The sequence below is a fragment of the Leopardus geoffroyi genome, chromosome C1 (assembly GCF_018350155.1).
Source record: "Leopardus geoffroyi isolate Oge1 chromosome C1, O.geoffroyi_Oge1_pat1.0, whole genome shotgun sequence".
Classification (NCBI taxonomy): Eukaryota; Metazoa; Chordata; class Mammalia; order Carnivora; family Felidae; genus Leopardus; species Leopardus geoffroyi.
In genome coordinates, this window is record NC_059328.1 from 199,799,013 (window position 1) to 199,822,989 (window position 23,977).

Genomic DNA, 23,977 nt, shown 5'->3' on the forward strand with positions numbered 1-23,977 from the left:
ATTGGGTGAGTTCAGTTTGTGAAAATTCATTAAGCTATACAGTTACAATATATGTACTATAAGAATTTCTTCAACTTTTTACTAATAATCAGAAATTAGGGGCATTTGGGTGGCTCAGTCGGTTAAACACCCAAACCCTTTATTTCAGCTCAGGTCATGACTTCACGGTAAATGAGTTTGAGCCCTGCATGAGTTGAGCCCTGCAAGCCCTGCTTGGGATTCTCTCTCTCCTCTCTCTGCCCCTCCTCAGCTTGCACTCTCTTTCTCTCTTTCAAAATAAATAAACTTAAAAATAAATAAAAATAATTTTAAAAAGTAAAAATAAATAATCAGAAATTAAAACACAAAGAATCAGTAGACTTTAAAAAAGAAAAGAATCACTGTCCCCAAGTAGATAAGGTGCCACAATTTGTGAGTACTCGTACAAACACTTTCCTGCGTTAGCTAAGGTCATCAAGGAAGGCCTCTCTGTAAAACTCATTTTTGAGTTGAGACCTCATGACAAATTACAAAAGGGAAGCAGTCACATAAATATCTAGGAAAGTGGTTCCCAAGTAGAAGGTAAAACAAGTGCCAAGGTCTTAAGGTAGAAATGAGTTTAGCATATTCAATGGATAAAAAGCAACGTGGCTAGAGCTTAGCATACAAAGAGCTCAGCATATAAAGCATATAAAGAAAGAGCTCAGCCACAAGTATTACTTCTGGTATTCCTCATTCCATCAATCTCTGAAGTGGGAGGGCTTGAGACTTCTTCACCTGCAATCACCTCCTTGGTAATCTTATATATATACATACATACACACACACACACACACACACACACACACACACATATATATATGTGAAAGATATATATATGTGAACAGATATATCTGTTTATATATATGTATGTGAACAGATATACATATATGTTTATATACATATATATATCTGTGAACATATATATATGTGAACATTATATATCTATCTATATCTATATATATCTATATCTATATATATATATCTGCTTATATACAGGGACAACTTCAAATGTGTATGTGCCACCCAGACCTCTCCCCTCAACTTCAGACTAATATTCAACTGCCTACTCAACAACTCTTAACATGCACGTCTACTCCTAATAAGTATCTCACACAGAGCATGACCAAAACTGAGTTCCTGATCCACATCTTCCCAAACCTGCTCCTCTTATAGCTGTCCCCATTTCAGTAAATGGCATATCATCAATCCAGTAGCCTAGGGCAAAAACCTTACAATCAAACTTGCCTCTCCTATCTCTTTCATGCCTTATATGCAAAATGCAAGTTCTATAGCTCCAACTGCAAAATACATCCAAAATCGGACTTCTTACTGCCTCCATTCCTGCCAGCATGGCATAGGACACCATCATCATGCACTAGATTAGTAATGATAACCTCCTAAATCATCTCCCTGATTCTGTACTTGCTTCCTCCCCCATAAGTCTATTCTCAACAGAGCAGTCAGCGATCCCTTTATAACGGTCAAATTATGTCACTAAAACCCTCCAGACTTCCACTTTGGCTCTGAAAAAAAGCCAAAATCTTAGTAGCCACCTAACAGGCCAGAAACAACCTGATCTTCCACTACCTTCCTGATCTCCTGTTCTCTCCTTACTTGCCATTCCAGCCACTGGACCTCCTCGCTGCTCTTCAAACCAATAAAATGTTTTATGTATGTCAGATGGCATGAGTGCATCTGTGTTTTACAAAATCAGTCTTGAGTGGAGCGAGAGAAAAGAGATTGGAAGAAGGCAATCGTTAAGAGGCCAGAATAAGAGTGTAAGTAGAAGGTAACAAGACTGGAGAGGTGGTAAGAGGGAAAAAAAAGAAATCTTTGAAAAGTATTTAGGATATAAAATTTATAAAATTTGGTGATGAAGTGAATACAAGAAGGTGGCGGTGACAAGGATGAGTCACGTGCTTCTGGCTTACACCACTGAAGGCAACTAGAGAAGAAACGCTGATGGGGGGAAGGGGGGAACATGAGCTGCCAGGGGTTCTGAGTGTCCTGCATGCGTCTGCAGGGTGTGCCAAGAAGGCAAGGCCCTGGCTGCTCTGTACCCAGACACTTCTCAGGACTGTGTTTGCAGCGCGCATATCTGAGGGACTGGGCAGTGTCTCCCAGCAGGAAAAAAAAAAGCAAGCCCATTTGGGCTTACCACAAAAAGTCAATTCCCTAAGCTTAGAGTTCATGTCCTGTATCGCAACCCACTCTGTGTATGCAGGAATCCATGATGGACCTTTTGCCAATTACAATCAAAGTTGCAAAACTGCCAAATAAAACATCAGCAAATCAAATCCAGGAATTTCAAAGGCAATATGGTAAAATACTTGCAAATTTTAAATGTATACACCCTTTCACAAAGCAATTTGGCCTCTAGTCATCTATCTTACCAAATATAGAAAATATCCATGCATGTACCTGCAAACATAAACGTGTAAGAATGTTAACTGCAGCAATATTCCTAATAGCATAAATCAGGGGGGGAAATCAGTGTTCATCAATTGGCAATGAATTTATTACTATGGATCGTTTACACTACAAGATCTTATGTGGCCACTTCAAGACACTTGTTAAGTGTAGCACAATCTCATTTATGTTCTAAAAATTCTATTGCATTTATGTCCAAATATCTTCATAAATTCGTGGAACTAGAAAACTAAACAATGAAAACAGCACCTCTGTAAAAGAAAGCAATTTCTACTTTTCAGTTGAGGTAAAATGGTGGAGGAGGACTTTCACACTCTACACTTTTATATAGCTTAATCTGTTGTAAAAAGAATGCTCTCTTATATTTCTTATATAAATTGAACAGAAAACAAAACTTGTTTAAGGTCATACACCTAGTTGCTGAAAGGGCTGGCATTTGAACTCATACCTATTTTCACAAAACATTAAAACTTTTCACCAAGTATCACTACATGCGATATTGTAATTTAAAGTAATAAAATATATTAGGTCTTCATCTACAGTTCTTGGTACAAAGGTCCAAAAACCTTTGTAATTTCCCAAGAGAACCTATAGGGGCATCTTTTGTTATAAATATTTAGTTATGTTTCCAGTTTCTAAAATAGTACGAGTGATAAAGAGAAAATGGGTGTCTTTTCTTCGTAACTGCTTCTTTCAACCACACCTAAGCTTACATTAATGAGGTGACTTCTTGGAGTCCCTCTAAGGATAAAGGCTGGTTGCCTGGGGAACCAATCAAGATGAAAAAGTTAAAGCTTTCAGTCCCACCCCCAACCTTCAAGAGGAGAGAGGAGCTGCAAGTTGAACTAATCACTAGAAGCCAATGATTTAATCAATTATGCCCAAAAGGAAGGGTTTAGGAAGCTTCCAAGTTGATGAACATATGGAGGTCTTGGGAGAGCAGCACACCCAGAGAGGGCAATAAAGCTTCACACCCCTTCCCACACTCCTTGCCCTATGAATCTCCTCTATTTGGCTGTTCCTGAGTTACATCCACTTATAGGGAACAGTAATCTAGTTAAGTAAAACATTTTCCTGAGTTCTGTGAGTCACTCTAGCAAATCAAACTCAAGGAGGTCCTGGGAACCTCCAAGATACAGCCAGGTAGCATCTGAAGGGTGGGGGAGGGGGGGGAGGGGCGGGCAGACTTGTGGGACTGAGCTCTTAACCTGTGTTGGCTCTTAATGCTATCTCTGGACAGGCAGTGTCAGAACAGAGTGAAACTGTAGGACACCCAGCCAGTGTCACAGAACAACCTAATGTATGGAAAACCCACACATCTAGTGAAGTAGAGGAGGCACACAGGAAAAGTGAGCTTTTCTTTCCTCTCTATATATTATCATCTCTATATGTATTGTATTTTTTTAGACCTACCAATCTTGCCCATTAACAGATGAGTAAGAAATAGTGAATGAGTTGTATAGTGATCTACTTTCGGATTCTGTCAGTGATCCTCCTTCAAGTTGTCTTATTTAGTTTCTGCCTTTAAGCCCATTTGTTTTTCTTTAAAAAAATATTCCCAGGGCACCTGGGTGGCTCAGTTGGTTAAGCCTCCAACTCTTGGTTTCAGCTCAGGTCATGATCTCACAGGTTTGCAAGATCAAGCCCCACATTGGGCTCTAAGCTGACAGCAAGAAGCCTGCTTGGGATTCTCTCTCCCTCTCTCTCTGCCCCTCCCCAATTTGTGTTCCCCTTTTCTCTCAAAAATAAAAAAATGTTTAAAAAATATATATATTCCCTCAAAATTCTTTCCTCCCGCCCCACACAGGGGTGGTAAAACCAACCCAGGTCAGCCCAGCACAGTGGTGAGCACAATCAGTGGTGCTCGAAAAATACTGGCGAATAAATTATTTGATATCTGCTCTTAAATCTTGAGAAGCATTTATATAAGAGAGGTTACGTTTTAAAGGCTAGAAGAAAACTCGAGAGTCACTCAATTCTCTCACTTAAAGAATTAAAGCTAAAAAGAGAGGAGAGGCAGGGAGGTCACCCATTCCAGCATTCCTCTCCACAGGAACTGGATTACCAAGATGCTGTTTCAGGTATAGGAAAGAACCCAGGAAAGGCAGGGAAACTGGAAAAACTACCACCACCACCTGACAAGGTTAACAATGCCTAACAAATAATTTCCTACTGCCTGAACTCATTCTCCAAATTGACAGAATTAGTAATCTCCTTTGACCAACAAAGGTACTTGGAGTATGTTTTATTTGTCCTAAGAAAGAAAGAAAAGAAAGAAAAGCAAGAAAAGAAAGAAAGAGCAAGCTATCATATTAATGTTTTTTTCCTGAGAAGTCACTCCTCATTCAAGATGAAGAGAACTCTTTATTTATAAAACTTTTCTTCCATTACAGACTCTAAAGCAAAATTTTAACAAACTTCGTTCTAACACTATGCTACTTTAAAAAGAAAACCAGTGGTATCTTTTTCCTAAGAACTGGTAACATCTGCTATGTAGGAAATAAATGTGTCTGATGCTACTAAGGTGTTATATAAAATTGCCAAGTGTGCTTATTCCTGAAAAGTTTGAATACTTAAGAGATACAACATAATTTTAGTTTCATTTTTCTTATTTGTTTCTGGGAATAGATTTCTTCTCAACATTCTCATGCCTTAAAATATTAACAAGAGAAAAGGAAATTATGAAGGAAGTTATTTTTAAATTCCTTTTAGGTATTTTTTATTCACACAGAACATTTTTTTATTTTATCATTTAAAATTATTAATACACCAGAGGATGAGTAAACTAAAATCTCCAATCTCTTTAGTTCAAAACTGATTTTTCTATTCCTCTTTCACCTCCTATTTCGTGAGCATAAAGCTCCTATGTTTATAAATAGATCCGTAAAGACAGCACTTTAAACAGATAAGAAAAATGAAAAATAGATTTTAAAAAACAAATAATTTGTATTTAGCTCTGTAGAAATTTCATAGACATGATCTCTAGCGAAGGAATTCAGTCAAACTCCATTCTATTCCAAAGAAGCCATCCCTTCCTCCTGGTGCAAATGGTAACATTATACTGGCCAGAGAGTAAACCAACAAACCCAGCTGAAGCCAGGAGTGTGTAGCTGAGTAACATCAGACTCTCTGGCATCCTTCTTACATCCTAGCTGAACATCACTTGGTCCACAAAGTGTTATTATATTAGGATCTTGGAAATAAAAACAATCAAGATGAGGTATCTTGGAAATAAAAACAATCAGAGTGAGGTATCCATTCACACAGAAGACTTAATGTCTAATTTCTAACAAGGTCTTTCCTCTGCAGTGATTGGTAGATTTCAAAAACAAGTCATTTCTGATATAATTTCACGTCTAGAGGAAAGGTCAACATGAAATGTTACCAGTGTTACTTTTTAAGAATCTAGATTACAAAGATTTAACAGTTAATCCTCTGGTAGTCTGTAAAAACTTGTATTTGATTTTCCAAAATTTCTTTTAAAGATAGATGATGACATTTTCAATTAAAAACAAGTCAAATGCTAGGACCCTCGGGTGGCTCAGTCGTTTAAGTGTCCAACTCTTGGTTTCAGCTCAGGTCATGATCTCAAGGTTCATGAGTTCAAGCCCTGCATGGGCTTTGTGCTGACAGTACGGAGTTTGCTTGGGTTTCTGTCTCCCTCCCTCTCTCTGCCCCTCCCCCACAGGCACACTGTCTCTCTGGGTGTCAAAATAAATACATTAAATTTTTTTTTTAAAAAACAAGTCAAGTGCTAAAGTCCTTAATGCTTATAAAATTTACAAAATGTAGAATTTCAGGGTGCCTGGTTGGCTTGGTCAGTGGAGTGTGTGACTATTGATCTTGAGATTGTCAGAGCCCCATGTTGGGTATAGAGATTACTTAAAAATAAAATCTTTACAAAACAAACAAAACACAATTTCATACTCAGGTCTATGTATCCCTTAAATTACAAAGTAGTGAATGAAAAGAGCATATATTCATGTAATTTATACATACACAATAATCTCACTAATCATCCAGTAGCAATAAATACTCTCAGGAAGATTTCATTTTGACCTTTTTTCTAGACTTGCAATTGTATCAGAAATGACTTGTTTTTGAATTTACACATCTTGTCCTAACTAAGCAAGGACCACAGCAGCAAACATGATTGTAAATTCTGCATTTTACACAGCATTTCTAAGTTTAACCTGGAAAAAGCAAAACCCCCACCTTGCTGGAACATAAATCACAATATTAACAGCTACAACAATTTTTATGAGTGAATGCTTCTAAGCATTATAAACTGTCATATTCATTTCATGAAGAAAAATATTGGTCCTTCCTCCACATAATAAATTTCTTAATGATGACATTTTTAAAAATTCTATCCCCGAATATAAATATTTCCGAGGACACCACAAGATATCGAGGAACAGAGATGCACATGTTGCTAAGAAGCAGCTTTGCCAAGTTTTTTCTTAAAATTTAATAATAAACTATAGAAAAAAGAGGCAATTAGAAAATGTGATTTAGCTATCATTAATCTACATCAAAGGATTATAATGATGTACATTGTGTGCCTTTCAAATTATTCTCTATTATAGGTTTCACAACAGAAGTTGAGAAATCTCTTTGACAAACTAGTCCCTTATTAAAAATCAAAGGAAAGTACTTTGCTACCATCTGTGCAACATTAACGCCTTCAACCGCAAGAATGATTATTTTGTAAGTTAAGAAGTATTCAGTTCTATTTTAAAAAAACAACAGCAACACAACTATTCAAATGTTCATCTTCATCTATTATAAGAAAGTCATAACATATATGAAACACTATGTAATTCACTATAGAAAGACAAGCATCTCTTTGGAAGCCAGAAAACAGAAAAGGAAATTGTGATCCCATGAAAGCATAATCAAAATGTTGTTTTTTTTTTTAGACGTCACCACCAATACCAACAAATGCTTCACAGAGCCTGACCAGCACCTGCAAGGTCTGATTTAATATGATGGGAAGCAATATAAAATACAAACTTTTAAATTTAACTCCATTAGAAAACAGATTATGTTATAAAGAATAAGGTAAAATTATCCATAAATGGTTTTCAGAAAAATTTGTGACAATCTTTTCTCTTGAAAATACACTGAACTGAGGAAAACCTGTTCAAGTATTTAGAAGCTCATTTTAAAAAGCATTACTATAAATCAGGCTTCTTTATCTCTAGTATATCATATACCATGTCCATGATTTGACAAGTTCTTCCTAATTACCCACCTTAATTACAGTAATTATATATTTCATAGTAAATGCAACTAACAAGGTTCTTTTGAAAGATAAATTGTGAACTACAGGGCTTAAAAAAAATAGAGATGTAGATATCTGACCATCCCACTTAATTCATCATCGTCAACACCCATTTAACAGAACTAGATGATTTTCAAGCTACACCTTGGGATCACTTAATCTAACACCCTTATTTTATGAGATCTGTTTCCAATTTCCTCATTATAAAGAGGATAAACCAGGATGCCTGGATGGCTCGGCGGGTTAAGCATCCAATTCTTGGTTTTGGCTCAGGTCATGATCTCATGGTTTGGGGCATCAAGCCCTGTGTTGGGCTCTGCACTGACAGCATGGGCCTACTTGGGATTCTCTCTCTCCCTCCCTCTCTCTCTCTCTGCCCCTCCCCACCCCACACACCTGTGTTCTCTCTCCCCAAATAAATAAACATTAAAAAAAAAAGAGGATAAAACATAATTTGTCCCCAACTGTTAGTTCCCTCTACCTAGTAACCTAGTACACCTTACACCACTTTAATTTTAGAGGTACTTGCTACATAAACTAACATAAGGTACTACATAAAATATCGAATACACTATAAAGAAACAGAGAAATACCCTCAAAAAAACTCCAATGCCCTTTGAGGCTAGTTTGTTTTGGCAGAACCTCAGGAGGAAAAGTTAATGCGATGCCACTAATCAGCAGAATAAGCTTGGCACCATGTAAATTATAGCTCTGGACAGAGATTTATATTTCAATATGTTTACACTCTAGATTTACCATCTTCTGTAAAAGGAGAAAAGGAAGATGTTACCATTATAAAATGAATTGTTGAAATCAAACCTGAGAATTTGTTTTAAAATTGTTTTGGGGATGCCTGGGTGGCTGAGTCAGTTAAGCGTCCAAATTCGGCTCGGGTCATGATCTCATGGTTCATGAGTTCAAGCCCTACACAGGGCTCTCTGCTGTAGGCCAGAGCCCACATCAGATCCTGTTCTCCTCCCTCTCTCTCTCTCTCTCCCCCCTCTCTCTCTCTCTGCCCCTCCCCCGCTCATGTGCACTCATGCACATGCTCTCTCTCTCAAAAATAAATACACATTAAAAAAAGTTTTTTAAATAAAATAGCTTTAATTAAGTTTAGTCTCTGGGGTATGAATTAACCCTTACCACTGCCAATTTGTCTCCAATTCAACAAGTATAATGAACACCTATACACCTAACCAAAGCATTGTGCTAAATGTACAGTGTAAGTAAGTAAACAAACTCACACTGTGACCTTCCTGCATAACGTAAGTCCTCAATTTCCTCACCTACAGAATAAGTGATTTAGGATGACCTTCCTGCTCCTAAAATTTTGATTGTATGTTATCCAAACTGTGAAATTTCAATTCATGCTAAAATAAGTAATGATAAAGCCAGCACTGCTGAAGTCTGGTCAGACAAAAGTAGTTACTACTCACTATAATAAGGAAAATGAACACAAAACGGCTTTCGAAAAATGAATCACCATAATCCTCTCCTCAAACTCCCAATCTATTTTTACATGACAAAGACAACATTCTAAAAGGCCTCTGGCCCCATGCAAAAACTTATTCTAAACCTGATAATTTTTATAAATATCCTTAGCAGTGATTAAATATGGAGACATTTCATACATGGTCCACAAAATATGAAAACCATACTAAAGACTCAACCATCATTAATGACAGTAGAATTTCTGGAAAAGTCCCCTACCTTATTCTTCTTTGCACCCCAAGGCACTATACCCGTACCCCACTATGCTATAATTCACTACCCATCAAGAGTTACTCCGCTCCCTTTTTATTAGCATTAGAAAGGTCACATTACACATTACATTGTTATGGGTTAAACTGTGTTCCTCATAAAATTCATCTATCCAAGTCCTACTCCCAGTACCTCAGGATGACCTCAGGAAACAGGGTCATTACAGATATAATTAGTAAAAACTAGTAGAGTGGGACTCTATAGTGCAAAAAGACTGGTGTCTTTATAAATATGGGGAAATTTAACATAAACACGCATGCAGGGAGAACACCATGTAACACGAAGACTGCTATCTACAAACCAAGCAGAGAGGCCCTCCTCTCACAGACCTCCCTCACAGACATCCTTCCCTGACAGACATCCTTCCCTCACAGACTATGACGGCACTAACTATACCAACACCTCAATCTAGAACTCCTAGCCTCCAGAACTGTGAGATCATAAATTTGTATTATTTAAGCCACACAGTTTGTGGTGTTTTGTTACAGCAGCCTGAGCAAGCTAATATATTACTACACAGAAACTGGAGAAGAATCACATCAAACCATCACAACAGACAGAATTCTCAGAATAGCACCTCAGATGTCAATGCATGGCCAATGTTCCTAAGAGGCCACACATCTTGAAGATCTGACAAAAGCCACTTTCAGGCAGACATGAACATTTTTCATATTGTACACTTAAATCAAGGGTTTAAGGGCACCTGGAAGACTCAGGCTGTAGAGAATGCAACTCTTGATCTTAGGGTTGTAAGTTTGAGCCCCACAGTGGGTGTAGAGATTACTTAAAAATTAGAAAATCTTAAAAAAAAAAAAAAAAAAAACACACTAAGATTTTAATCCTCCCCCTCAACTCCCTCCAAAGATGCATGAACTCTCTTTAATCAATGGTATCTGTATGGGGGCGGGGAGGGGGGAGGGAGGGGCATATCATACACTAATCATTTTAATTAGAAAATTAAACACTATCAGCCCTACCTCTGAGTAAGAAGGAAAAAAATACAGATGATAATAATGAAGTTTCTTCATTATGCTCTTAAAGAGATTAATAATGCAGTATTATTTTTTCAAAAAGGTAAATACTTTTTGAAATGTATATAATTACATCTGAAAACATGTAAAACTTTATCACATAGCATATTATATCCTAAAAGAATAGAGTCTAATACAATGATGAGATGAAGAAAACTTTTCATAGGTAGACTATGATTTAAATTCTTCTTAAAAATAGGGACCTAGTCAATAAAACAAAGTATTTGCCTTGTTTCTTTAATTTGTCTAATCAACTTCACCTTTAGTAGCTGACAATAACAAAGCTTGTCAGAAATCTAAGATCAGAAGATTTAGAAATGGAAATTCAACCATTTTATGTGAGCATTATCAATCATTCACAGCATCCTGCCAATCAAGAAAAGGTTATCCTATAAACATAAGCTAAAATGACATGATCTGATCAATAAAAAGACAATTCCAGTATCTAATTATGAAGATTCGAAACCCTTTACTTTCTTTCCACAGCTAATTAGTTCTCAGCAGAAAGCACAATGGGAAGATATATAGTTAATACACAGAGTCTAAGAACAATTTGAAAAACATTAACCCCCATTTAAATAGAAAAGAAAATGAATATTAGATTTTTGCTCTTTCAAAATGTGCTCATCTAATTAATTCAGTCTAGAAAAGCGATGCACAGAAGGTTGTATTCTATCTTGTAAAAGTGTATTTAAGTGAATTTAAGGACAAAATCACTTTTCCATGTATATTATTCAGAAATTATTATAACTGTAAAAAGCAGGCAATGTAGGTGGTGCAAAGTGTCTGGACTGACAATCAGAAGAAATGGGCTCTATTTCTCATTTCCAGTACTAACTACACATGTGATGTTAGGTGAGATCATTTAACCTCTTTGGACCCTGCTTTCTCTAAGTGATCTCTAAGTTATCTGTCACTTCTCAAAATAATTGCAAACGCTGTCAATCTTCAAATCTGAAATATGCCATCAGAATTCCTGACAGATCTTTACATACTTTCTGCGATCAATATGAATTCATCATCAGATATTTCATGAAGAGAGAGAGTGATCTTTCTCACCTGATAGCTTATTGTCATGCAGCAAATTCCGGAGCTTACTACAAAGCTGGATCATGCTGTCCAACTGTCTATTTATCTTCACATCTTGTATCCAGGCTGGGGTGTAACACACTGGACATCCGGTTCCAATGCAGTCACTTACACAATTACTTTAAAAATGTTAAAATATATATATATATATATATATACACACATATCAATGCATTCAGCAGAATTTTAATTCCAAAAGATAAACATAAACAGTTTGAACAGAAGTAAATAAAGGTTGTCTTAACAAGCAATGGGCAATCATATAATATTTGTTACAATGATGTTTTTGAAAGAGTATGATACATACATACAAAATCTGTACCTAAAGTCACTTAGGTCATTTGATATGAAGAGATTTTACTTAGACATTACTCTGCAAATCTTTTTCATGCAAATAAATCTATAGCTTCTAAGGGGTAAGAGTACAGAGAGGGACATAAATAAACATATTTAGTACCAAATGCATAACAGCCATGCATTTCAACCTTTTCTATCCTAAATCTTAACACTATGTTTCATGGAAAATTACTGCAAAGAGACTGGAAAAGGTAATTTTTGTTTTGTGTGCAGACAAGTGTCTAAAGGTTTTAAAGTAGTTTCTGAGAAAAGATACTTGATTCTTTCAGACATTTTTATAACCTGTAGACTCAAATCATCTCAGGTTATCTGTCTAGGAGTTAAAGTCTCACAGTTAGGGGGATTTTCTTAACTTTAGGGGTTACAAACCCTTTGCAAATCTGAAGATATACATAAGCTCTTGTAGAAAAAAAGGGGGGGGGGTCACAATCCCCCTCCAAAGCTTATCTGTGGATTCAGAAATAATAAACCTAACAATCCACTCTTCCCTTAGCCTCACCAAAGGAGCTCCAACAAGACTGGGTAACCTAACTGATAAAAACCACATCTCTCCCAAATACCACATTCCTTTTCATGTGACCCACTCATTTGTAGGCACAGAGGATTCTTATGAGATCCTTCCAGAAAAAGCCTGTGGTTAGTTCTATTATTTGTATCTTAGATTCTGGCATGATTTCTGATGCAAAGTAACTCAATAAATGTTATAAAACAAATCTGTAATCCATACCTGGGCTAAGAGAGAGTTTCCAGATGAATGTCAAATTTCTTTAGCAAAGAAAGGGACTTCTTTGAGTTTCTTTGCTTGTACTTAAGAACCCTTAACTTAAAACTCCAACAGAGAAAATAGGGAAACTGATTGCACAGGGGACTGAAATCGTCAATTGTTATGTAATACTTAAGTATTTGAGGAACACGATGGACAAGAGTCACAATCCACTCATCAGGAAATCATTACCTTATTTTCAGATAAAGAAAATGAGATCCAATTAGGTGAGACACTTACCCAGCACCACACCAGTACTCAGTCTATTTTACACATTCTATAATGTTCATCTTATAAATGTTCTCAAATTATTTTGTAAACATTAATCTAGAATTCTGGGGAAAGATATCATTTCTCAATAGATCTGTATAACTCAGTAAGCCAGTATTTTCCAAATGACCGACAGATGTGGTCAGGAAATCATGCCGGGTGAAAGATCCATTCACAACATAGGATAAGTCAATGAAATTTATTGGAACAGAATACAAAAAGTTCACTGGTATCCTTTTAAAGTCCACACTGTAACAAATCTAAAGAAACTAGCACTTGCTAAGTAATGGTGTCGTATCAAAGAAGAATATCCATAATTATCTAAAAAGGCTATTTAAAAATCCTTCTTTTTTCCAACTATGCATATGTATAATACAAGATCTTCCTCACTCACATACTGCAATCAAAACATTAGATCGCAACAGAATGATTACATAAGTAGATACGAGAATCTACAGTCTTCTATTCATCAAAACAATGAAGAGATTTGCACAAATATAACACAGTGTCACTCTCACTAGTTTTTCTTTGGTTTATAAAATGGTTATTTTTCCTTAAAACAGTGTGACTTATGTTACTACGTAATGAGTTTATTACTGTTATTTTTAAGTGAATGGTATTTTTTAAATGTCTCAGTTTTACATGGTAAATACACACATACACACAAAACTGCTTTGGGATCCTCAATTTTTAAAGGCGTAAAGTGATCCAAAGCCAAAAAGTCTGCGTATGTCTGCCATATGTTTTAAATGATTTCTACCTTAGAGAGAATACATGGACTACTTTTATCAGGGATTGACACAAAAGTACCTTGGAACTACCACAACACTGTCAAGGACATAAAAATCTGTGCCCCTCCAACCAGCACCCCTCCACTTCAATGCTTCAACTAGACTGGTACATATCAAACCATCTTTTAAAACTGCATGGTATTTACGGGGTGCCTGGGTGGCTCAGTCGGTTAAGTGTCTAACTTCGACTCAGGTCACGATCTCACGGTTTGAGTTTGAGTCCCATGTTGGGCTCTGTGCTAACATCTCAGAGCCTAGAGCCTGCTTCAGATTCTTTGTTTCCCTCTCTCTCTGGTCCTCCCTCCCTCCCTCCCTCCGTCTCTCTCTCTCTCTCTCAAAAGTAAATAAACATTAAAAAACTGCATGGTATTTACAACATTGCTTAGCAGTTTTACACAGCTGCAAATCTGCAAAGAATACAGTTACCCAATTCTTGGCATCACATAATCAAAATTTGTCACCGATCTATTACATACAGCGAGTACATCAGCTGAAACAAAATACATCTGCTTACTACCAAGTAAGGACAGGAAGTGGGCATATTTCATAAGGGCATCATGGGAGGAGGTCTTTTGGAGGTGGTGACATCTGAGTTGAAATGTAACTGATGAAAAGTTAGCCTCACAAAAATTTGGCAGTACATTCTAGAAGGAGGAAATAGCAAGTGCAAAAGTTCCGAGGCGGGAATGACTTTGGTGTGTTTAATGAACTAAAAGGAGAAGGTAGCTAGACAGGGTGAGCTAGAAGGAAGTGTGGCTGGAGAGACAGGCAGGAATTGGGTCCTGTACAGGTCTTCCAGACCTTATAGTGAAGAGTAAGGATTTTATTCTAACTGTAAAAGAAGCCACTAGAGGACTTTAAGGAGGGTAAGGATATGGATGTGATTTACGTTTTTAAAAGATCACTATTAAGAATGTAGAAAATGAGGAAGGGGAGCAGTTAAGAACTTATTATACTAGTCTGAGGAGAGATAATACAATGGTGGCTTGGATCAAATAAACAGTAGTAAACACAGAGAAGAGTGGGAAAATTCAAGATTCAAGGCACATTGTGAGATGGAGGTGACAGAACTTAATGATGTGACAAGGAAGAAAAGAGCAGTTGGGTATTACTTGTGGTTTCTGCCTTGAGCAGCTCTGTAGTTGGCAGTCCGCTTTATTGCCATGAAGATCTCTGACGTGGGCACAGGGGAAAGGAGGATGACTGACGCACGTGCCCTGCCCACGTGAAGTCCTTGTCATCATCCAAACGGAGAGTGGATGGGCAACATGTACTATTCCCTATCCCAGCCTCCAGCTGGATATGCCCCATATATCACATCCATGTTTCCAGAAGGAAAACTGGGACCCCAAGCATAGTCACTTCCCACACATCAGCCCACAGCAGTCACACAGTAAATTATTTTCTTGTGTGCTTAAACTTCATGCCGAAGTCGTTCATGCCAGATAGTCATGCGTCATTACTGAAGTCATTAAAAAACTGATGCAAAGGAGGCTACATGGACCCTGTCTCAGAGACAATTAAACCAAGACATTCAGTCCTTTAATTGATTTCTCCAGAATAAGAAATAGAATGAGATGAAAATCTAATATTCTAATCTATATGCCAGGGCTTTCATACTATAACATGGACATAATTCCATAGTAACTATTATGGCTTGAACTGTGTCCCCCAAAAAGATGTTGAAGTCCTAACCCCCAGTACCTAATCTTATTTGGAAATAGGGTCTTTCTCGAGATCAAATTAACATGAGATTATCGAGGTGAGCCTTACTCCAGGAAAGCTGCCATTCTTACAAAAAGGGCAGGTTTGGACACAGAGACAAACATGCACACTAAAGAGAAGGCTGTGTGAACATGAAGGTCAAAATCAGTGATAGACCTACAATCCAAGGAAGGACAAAGATTGCCAGAAGACAAAGGTTCTCCAGCACCAGAAGGTAGGACAGAATCATGGGACAGGATTTTCCTCACAGCCCTCAGAAACAACCACCCTGCTGACACCTTGCTGTTGGACTTCTAGCCTCCACAGCTGTGAGACAATACATTTCTGTCATTCCAAACCACTCAGTCTTTGGTACTTTGTTACAGAAGCCCCAGAAAATTAATCCAGAGCAAGATTTTCACAATCTGGAAGGTCTAGACTCCAAAGTAACCAGAAGGGAAAAAAAAAAAAGAGCTGTATTTCAATTACATAACAGATTTTTCTCCCCAAGCTACTTGCTAAGCTATGCAACTCTGAACAAGTCACCCCCTTTGAGCTTCGATGCTCTTATTTGTAAAGTAAGACAGTTTTATGCATCAAAATGAGACAATGTACAGTAAGTTATTTGTAGCCTATGAGAGTTACACAAACATAACACACAACATATTACTAATATGGTTACAGGAGGATGACCTAGTAAAAAATATAGTTACACTATGGATCAAGTCATAATTACTTACCTACAGAAGATGTGCTCACATCCCCCTAAACACACAGGCTCCCTCAGAATATTAGTGCTGTTTGAAGAAAGGAAGACAATCAAGACTTAGGTCATTGTGAGATAAACACTTATTACCCAACATTTCATAAATCCAAGGGCCAACACTATTGTATTTCTCTTTCCAAAGCAGAAGATTAGGATATATTTATTTGAAAGGCTGTTACTCCCTGATTAAATATTGTATCATCACACATCTGCTGAATTCAAATAGCTACTAGCAAACTCAGTACAAACTGTAACATTTTTTATAATGCATGTAGTGGGAATTCAGAAAGAAGGAACTTTGTGTAAGTATCCCTATACCTTTATAGAGGATGGCAAAACCGACCACTGACTGCTTCTTTCAATTACTAAGATACATCTTCGCTTAATGATTCAAAGTATAGACCATAAATTTCAAAATAAGGCCTAAAAGGCAGAATGACCATATAACATATTGTCCAAATGAGAACATTTCTGGGAGTGACAGGGCATGACAACTAAACAGGACACTGGGATAGCAGGTGTAAACCAGAACTGACCCAGGAAAATCAGAACATCGGACCACCTTGACCATAAGCATTCATGGTTTCCCATAGGAATGCACTGGTTTCTGGCTATTGTTAAGAGGCAATTTATTTTACATAGATGCCTTGTCAAAAATACAGCCATTCTTTCAGTTCACAATTAACTGACTGTTTTGTTCGTTAAGCAACTGCAAACAGGAATCATCAGGTTGACATTCTATGGACTGAATGAGAGTCATGGCATTGGGGAAAGAGAGAGAGAAACACAATTACTGTGCATCAAAATACCTGCTACATTTGATAATCCTCAGAAAGTAACAGTACGTACTTACTAATAAACACCAAGTCATTGTATTCAGAGAGCGTAATGCAGCAAGAGCAAACAGGAGAAAATAAAGCTTTTGAAGGATGAATATTTTTTGTGCTTGGTTTATTATACTAACCTTAGGACCTTTAGGTATTTACAGCATTATTATCCAATTACCTCTGTATATGTACCACATATCAATAAAAACAGTTTTCCACATTTCTTGAAAGATCAAAAGTATCAAATAGCACATTTAATAGATGTGAACATTAAAGTGAAATTGAGCTTTCAGAAAGAATGTTAAAAACAGAGTACACACCTATAATGTTATCCTCAAGATACCAAAAATGGTGCTCACTGACATTATAAAACCCATTGCTTTTTAAAAACTCACAATATCTGATTTTTCTATCCCACCACACAGATCACAGTGTAAAAATATGACTTGTGAAGTGCCAGGCACTTTTGTGACTCTGGCAATGAAGATGATCTCTGCTACAATGCTCATGCTCCTCATAATTTCTGCTCACTATTTCACCCACCAAATCTAATCTGATCTCTCCTAATCAAGTGTGTTGAATTCTACTTCATCACAAGTTTGGCTCTAAGATCTCAGAAGTGATGTATCTCACTTCCTCCTATCATTATATATATACTCCCTATATTTTTTTTTATTCCACCACTCTGACCAAACCTCCACCTTCAGCTGCTCTCTGCCTTCAGAGAAGGCCATTCAGTTCATTAGCTCCTTGGATTCCCAGGCCACAATTACTACTTCACGGACATCTCCACCACCACCCTATCTGCACTGACCTTTTAGACACTCACAGATGCCAGTAATACCAGATAGGCCCCACAGTCCACTCCTTCCTTGCCTACTCTCAGGGGATGAATAACAATGATAAAAAGATATATACAGACAGATAAATACACGTGTCTCTATAAATTCAGTTGGTACTTTCTTCACCTTTGTATAACAAATGCTTGAATAGATGGCTATTCAAAACAATCTCCATGTTCCTAAACCCCATTAACCTGACTGTGAGCTTTTCACCACCTGAGCCTATTCCTTCCTCTTCACCCATAACCCTGTCCCTCCCTCTGGGCTCAGGGCGAAAGATGTCCTGCAGTCATTCTTCCTTCTTAAAATGTGCTGCTCTCCCTGTCCCTAGATCCAGTATCTTCCCTGTCTCCTAAAGTAGTCGATTCTCATCATTATACTCAGCAAAATTGCTTCTTCTATCTGCAACTAAACACGCACAGGTACTCTCTCCTCCACCCTAAAAAGTAGCCCTTTCTTCAGCTCCTGCCTCACTCTACCTTCAGCCCCAGCTCTTCCCCTCTCTGTGGATGTAAAGTCCTCAGAAAGGGCTCTACTCGGTTCTCTCCATCTCCTTATCTCCCTAGGTTGAACTCCCAACTCCGCTGAAACTGTTCCCCAAAGCATTTTTAGGCCTCGTTCTCCCTGACTTCTCGTGAGGCAACACTGATCTCACATTCTTTCCTGAAACCTTTCCTTCTGTTGAGTTTTAATTTTCTTATAGCACATTTATCCGCCTCTTCCAGCATTTCGTTAGCTGCTTCTTTTCCTGTCTCTCAATTGTAGGCTTATCCCCAGGATGCAGTTCACAGTCTTCTGGCTTTCTATGGCAGCACTCGACTCAATGCCTTGATTCTATTTCTAAACTTAAATTTCCTTTTTACGATGACTCTGAACCCTTTATCTCTGGTTCTGACCCTTCACCCTAGCAATGAGATGCTATAGTGTGATTAGCAATGATTCTAGTATCTATGAATAATTGATAAATTATACTAATTCTAATTAGTGAGCTAGAATATATTTTTTGTTGCTGTTAACAGATGAGGAAGGACACTGGAAGACTGACAGAGAAGTATGTGCATGTGCAGAAAAGTATGTACGCATGCATAGTGGAAGGAGCAGGGAGAGGGGTGTTATACCCAAGACTGGGAGAGGGAGGTGTGGTGTCAAGTTCAAAAAATTGTTAATGAAGAGCTCACAGAGCAGATAAAGAGTGGCACTGATCTCTGTCAAAGCCAGGCTTTCAGACAATGGCTAGAGCTTAGAGGAGAAGATACTCTGCAATAAAACAATTTTTATTACAACCAGACAATAAGTATCAAAATTTTAAATGCATCCACTTTTAATTCAACTATTCCTGTGTCAGGAATTTATCCTTCAGAGATACTTAGGTGCTTGCAAAACTGAAACTCTAAAATACCAAAGATGTCTATCTAGACAGGATAATAAAGAGATTCCAGAGATTAAGAAATAAAACGTCATATATATATGTCTGTATACACACACACACATACATATACACATATACATACATACATACACATATATACATATACACATATATATACATATATGCATATAAATATTTTTTGTTTTAAGGATCCAGAACAGCATATGACATCCCAAGGGTGACAAGGATACCCAGCCTTCAAAATAATGATTGAAAATTATTTTGTCCTTCAAATTTTATACCCAGTCATCTCCCACAGTAGAAAGTGAATAGATAATAGTAAGAAAACTGATCTTTTAGTGCAGGAAGTTAGAAAGTTAATAAATAATGTCTAAAATGGAAAAAATCAAGAGGTAGCGATAGAAACCTATTATTTGGAAATGTAGATGTAAACCATGAAGAACTAAGAGATGAAAGAGGTTGTATCTGGAGTACAGATGAAGCAAATGAATATTTTTATTATGTCTCTGACTTAATGACTTTGTTGATTATAGTCATGCATAATTTTATTTTATTTTTTTAAGTTTTTTTTTAAGTACTCTCTACACCCAACATGGGGCTTGAACTCACAACCCTGAGATCAAGAGTTGCAGGCTCGGGGCGCCTGGGTGGCGCAGTCGGTTAAGCGTCCGACTTCAGCCAGGTCACGATCTCGCGGTCCGTGAGTTCGAGCCCCGCGTCAGGCTCTGGGCTGATGGCTCAGAGCCTGGAGCCTGTTTCCGATTCTGTGTCTCCCTCTCTCTCTGCCCCTCCCCCGTTCATGCTCTGTCTCTCTCTGTCCCAAAAATAAATAAACGTTGAAAAAAAAAAAAAAAAATGTAAAAGAGTCGCAGGCTCCACTGACTGAGCCAGCCAGGCACCCTGTTCACAAATAATTTCAACTAAAACTTTGTAAAGGCCATGGACAAGGATATTCACTCCAGCACAGCTTATTAAAGCCAAAGACCAGAAACAATCTAAATTTTAACCAACAAGAAAATGGTTAAATAAATCATGATACATCTCCCGGATGTATAGTATCTTCTCATCTGAGGCTTACAATGCTTATACAAACACAGAGAACCTCTTAAAGGACACATAATAAGTTGATCATAGTGGGTTCTTAAAGAAAAGGATTCAGGCCCACCTGTCATTTCCTTAAATATTTAATCACCATATACCTTAATATTTTAATGCATGTATTATTTCAATTTTTAAAAACTTAATATTAGAAAGTTCTTCACAATCCAGTTAACTCCAAAGCAAGCAACATTTTCTTGCACTGCTCCTCCACAAAAAAAAACCTCTGCTCTCAGCAGGCCAGTGTCTGTAACATTTCTCAAATAATACCCAAGATCCAAAACCAGACTGCTCAGGCTGTTCTCCCATCCTAGAATACACTTCCTCCTCACAACTCCCAAAACTATTCAAGCCCAACACATTATCCAAATATTATACAGGATGATATAATAAAAATGACACTAAACAAAGCACAGAAATTCTTGAATTTTAGTTTCCATACCATCACTCATGCAAAATCTGTACCTTACACCATACATGTAAAGAACACAAGGTTGATTGCAATACAATCTATATTAAGGAGCTTATAATCTAACTAGGTAATCTGATAAGCAAAGTTAGTGTATGATTTAAGAGAATTACATAATGTTCTCAAGTTCCAGAGAGATGGCATCTCATTGGAGCCCTGGAAATCAATGCTGAAAGCTAAATTATTTTGTATTTTATCTGCTTGATTCCTTATTTTTCCCCCTGGTCTCCAAATAGATTCTAGCCCTACAAACAAGAGATCTTCACTTTCATTTTTTCTGAGCTCCCCACCACTACCTCCCTAGCATGGTGCTATACGAACAGCAGAATTTCGATAAATCCTCAGTGAATGAAGCAAATGGAAGAGTACATGCAAAAATGAATTTATATTAAGAATTCTATTTTATCTTTACCCTATTCTTTGTTTGATATACATATATATTAGAAAGAAAAAAGTCCAGAAGAATAAGAAAAGACATTTGCATGGTAACAGGATTTTTGTACCTTGAAAATTCAGCTACTCTACTTTTTCCAATCTGCAGTCATACTTCTGTTACTTCACATGTAGTTGATTTGGAAAGATCAGCGCAGTCAGAGGATTATAACTTGGGGAAGAACTAAGTAGGGAGAACAAACAATTTTTTTTTTTTTAAAAAGGGCCTATTTATATAAAAATTTCTTTGCAAAGAAGAAAAGGAAAGTAAATTCAGTTGAGATTACAATACTGAGGCAGACCTATTTCTTAACAGAATGGCTCCCTAAGCTTACTGAGATAAACTGCTACTTAACATTAGGCAAGATAGCTACCACAATGCTCTTACATTTTAGAAAATCGCCAAGTTATCTTTAAGTGTGGACCTACACATTTAACACCAAAATGCACAGGCTCTTCAAGCCAATTAAACAATCTGTTGTATTTGTCTTCAGAATAAACAAAATTGTTAACAAGGGATATGAATAATGACACAAAGGCATCTTATTCTGTGTATTTTGTATGCCAGATTCAAGTAAATCACATGGGAAAAAAATTTTTTTAATCATGTCTAATTATTTAGTGTTGATAAATATTGAATAAATCAAGGAGCCAATATCCCAAAAGCCAAATGGGCAATAGACTCCTGTCTATTAATGACTGATTATAATGGGATCTATTGTTATGAGACAGATGAGCACAGAGAATATTACGCATACCTGCCTCATATACTTCTGGTTATTCTGTCCTCTATTTCTTTTCTTCCAAAGCAAAACAGTATCTAAGTAACTGTCCTTAAAGCTTTACCTCTTCCACCTAATGCTCAAATGTTGATTTTAAGGCTCTTTATATTCTCTTCCCTGCTCACTTCCAGAAGTGTGCTTTCAAACCATCTAATGCAGATGACTGTCAAGAGTGCACTCCCAGCCTAAAATCTCTCCTCAAAGTCCCAGGTTCATATTAACAAGAACTTCACTTGTAAGACCATCCCCAATGCTATGGGGAACAGGTGCTCAATGTCTCTGGTAAGTTTCTCTGGCAGACACAAGCACTATAGAACACCAGGTATGTGGAGGCCTATAATGGGTCTGTGTAACTCATGGTTCTACCTTTACCTCCCAGGGCGAAAGACCTTGGCTTCTACATCTGCTCAAGACCCTAGTCATTGTTTACTATGGGTAACTAACCCCAGGAACCTACAGAGGATTCTAGGTGAGTCAAGTGAAATTAACCAGGCCCTTATAGGTATTTCCACTTGCAAAGACTCCTTAAATGTGATCCTAACTTAACCTAGATTCTTTCATGCACTAATTTAACACTAAGAAACCACAAATTCAGCACTGTGGCCACAAATGTGAACCTGTCTTTATGAAATGTGTATCAAAGAATCAAAATACCACATAAGTAAATACATTCTACATTTAGAAGAGATATAGGATACATGCTGAACACCAATGATTTGTGCCCTTTTCTGGATGTATGTTAAAAGTCAATAGAAAGTTTTAAACAATAATTTGTATCCAAAGGAAACTCATAATTATGGAATCTGCAGAACTAGAGGGAGTCTTAGAAAGCCCTTTGTCCATTTTCCTCATTTTATAAATGAGGACATCAGAGTGACAGGAAAGTTACACAAATTGCTCTACTTAGGAATTATGTGAACCAACTGAATAGTCAGTTGTTAGGCTACCAATTACTCTCTGCCCATCTGACTCACTTCCCCTTTATTCTACAGTACCTTTTAGCATATTGTGATTAGCATACTCCACCAGTCTCCATCTATGAAACTCTTTCCGAGGCCCAATTCAAAAGCCATGAACCTTTCCTCCACTGGCACCATCCAAGTACACTTCTCTACATCTCCTTGGCCTTCATCATAATTTACCCTGAACTCTGTGTGCACTTTACCCCTTATAGGTAAGCGTGTGCTCCTTAAAGGTAAAAAATGTCTCAACATGTCACCACTAATGTGGTCCATCAGTGATCACTTATGGTCCTAAAGAAGAACCAGCATCAGAGCAAGCTAAAGGAGTAATCATCTCACTTAAGGATCACTGGCCTATTAAAGTGCTTCTGAGCAAAGCTAATGAAGACAAAAGCTTAATGGTGGGGTCAGGAAATCTATCCTTTATTTTACAAACATCCATATAGCACATAGAACATAATAGGCACAGCTCTAAGAATCTTATAAATATTAACTCATTTAATTCTGGTAATCTCATAAGATAGAAACTACTACTAATTCATTTTCACAAATGAGAAAAGGAAGCATACAAGATAAACTAATTTACCCAAAAATCACTGAAGCAGGATTTCAAGCCAGGGTTCAAAATTAATGTTCTTAATCACTAAGCGATGCTATAAGAGAAAATAATCTTGATCGCCTTTAAAATGACAAAAAAAAATTTAGAAAAATAAAATCATCTATGCCCAAAATCACAAGATTGCTTTTTTACTCTTTACTAAAAGTTGATTTAAAAAGTGCTAGAACTCCAGGGGCGCCTGAGTGGCTCGGTCGGTTGAGCGTCCAACTTCAGCTCAGGTCATGACCTCATGGTCTGTGGGTTTGAGCCCCGTGTTGGGCTCTGTGCTGACAGCTCAGAGCCTGTA

The 23,977-nt window shown here is 37.3% G+C and overlaps 1 protein-coding gene across 3 annotated transcripts in view; it reads right to left on the reverse strand.

Moving 5' to 3' along the window:
* BARD1 (BRCA1 associated RING domain 1) overlaps positions 1 to 23,977 on the reverse strand; it is an 83,054-nt gene that overhangs the window by 54,951 nt on the left and 4,126 nt on the right. The window contains exons 1-3 of one of the 3 annotated variants that reach the window (XM_045481137.1): positions 21,400 to 21,508; positions 16,245 to 16,301; positions 11,590 to 11,738 (exon numbers count right to left, since the gene is read on the reverse strand). In XM_045481137.1, coding sequence (XP_045337093.1) covers positions 11,590 to 11,644 — 55 coding nt within the window. In that variant the 5' untranslated portion in view covers positions 11,645 to 11,738; positions 16,245 to 16,301; positions 21,400 to 21,508. Of the gene's footprint in view, positions 1 to 11,589; positions 11,739 to 16,244; positions 16,302 to 21,399; positions 21,509 to 23,977 lie in introns of those variants that run through there. The other 2 variants (XM_045481136.1, XM_045481138.1) reach the window with 2 other exon arrangements.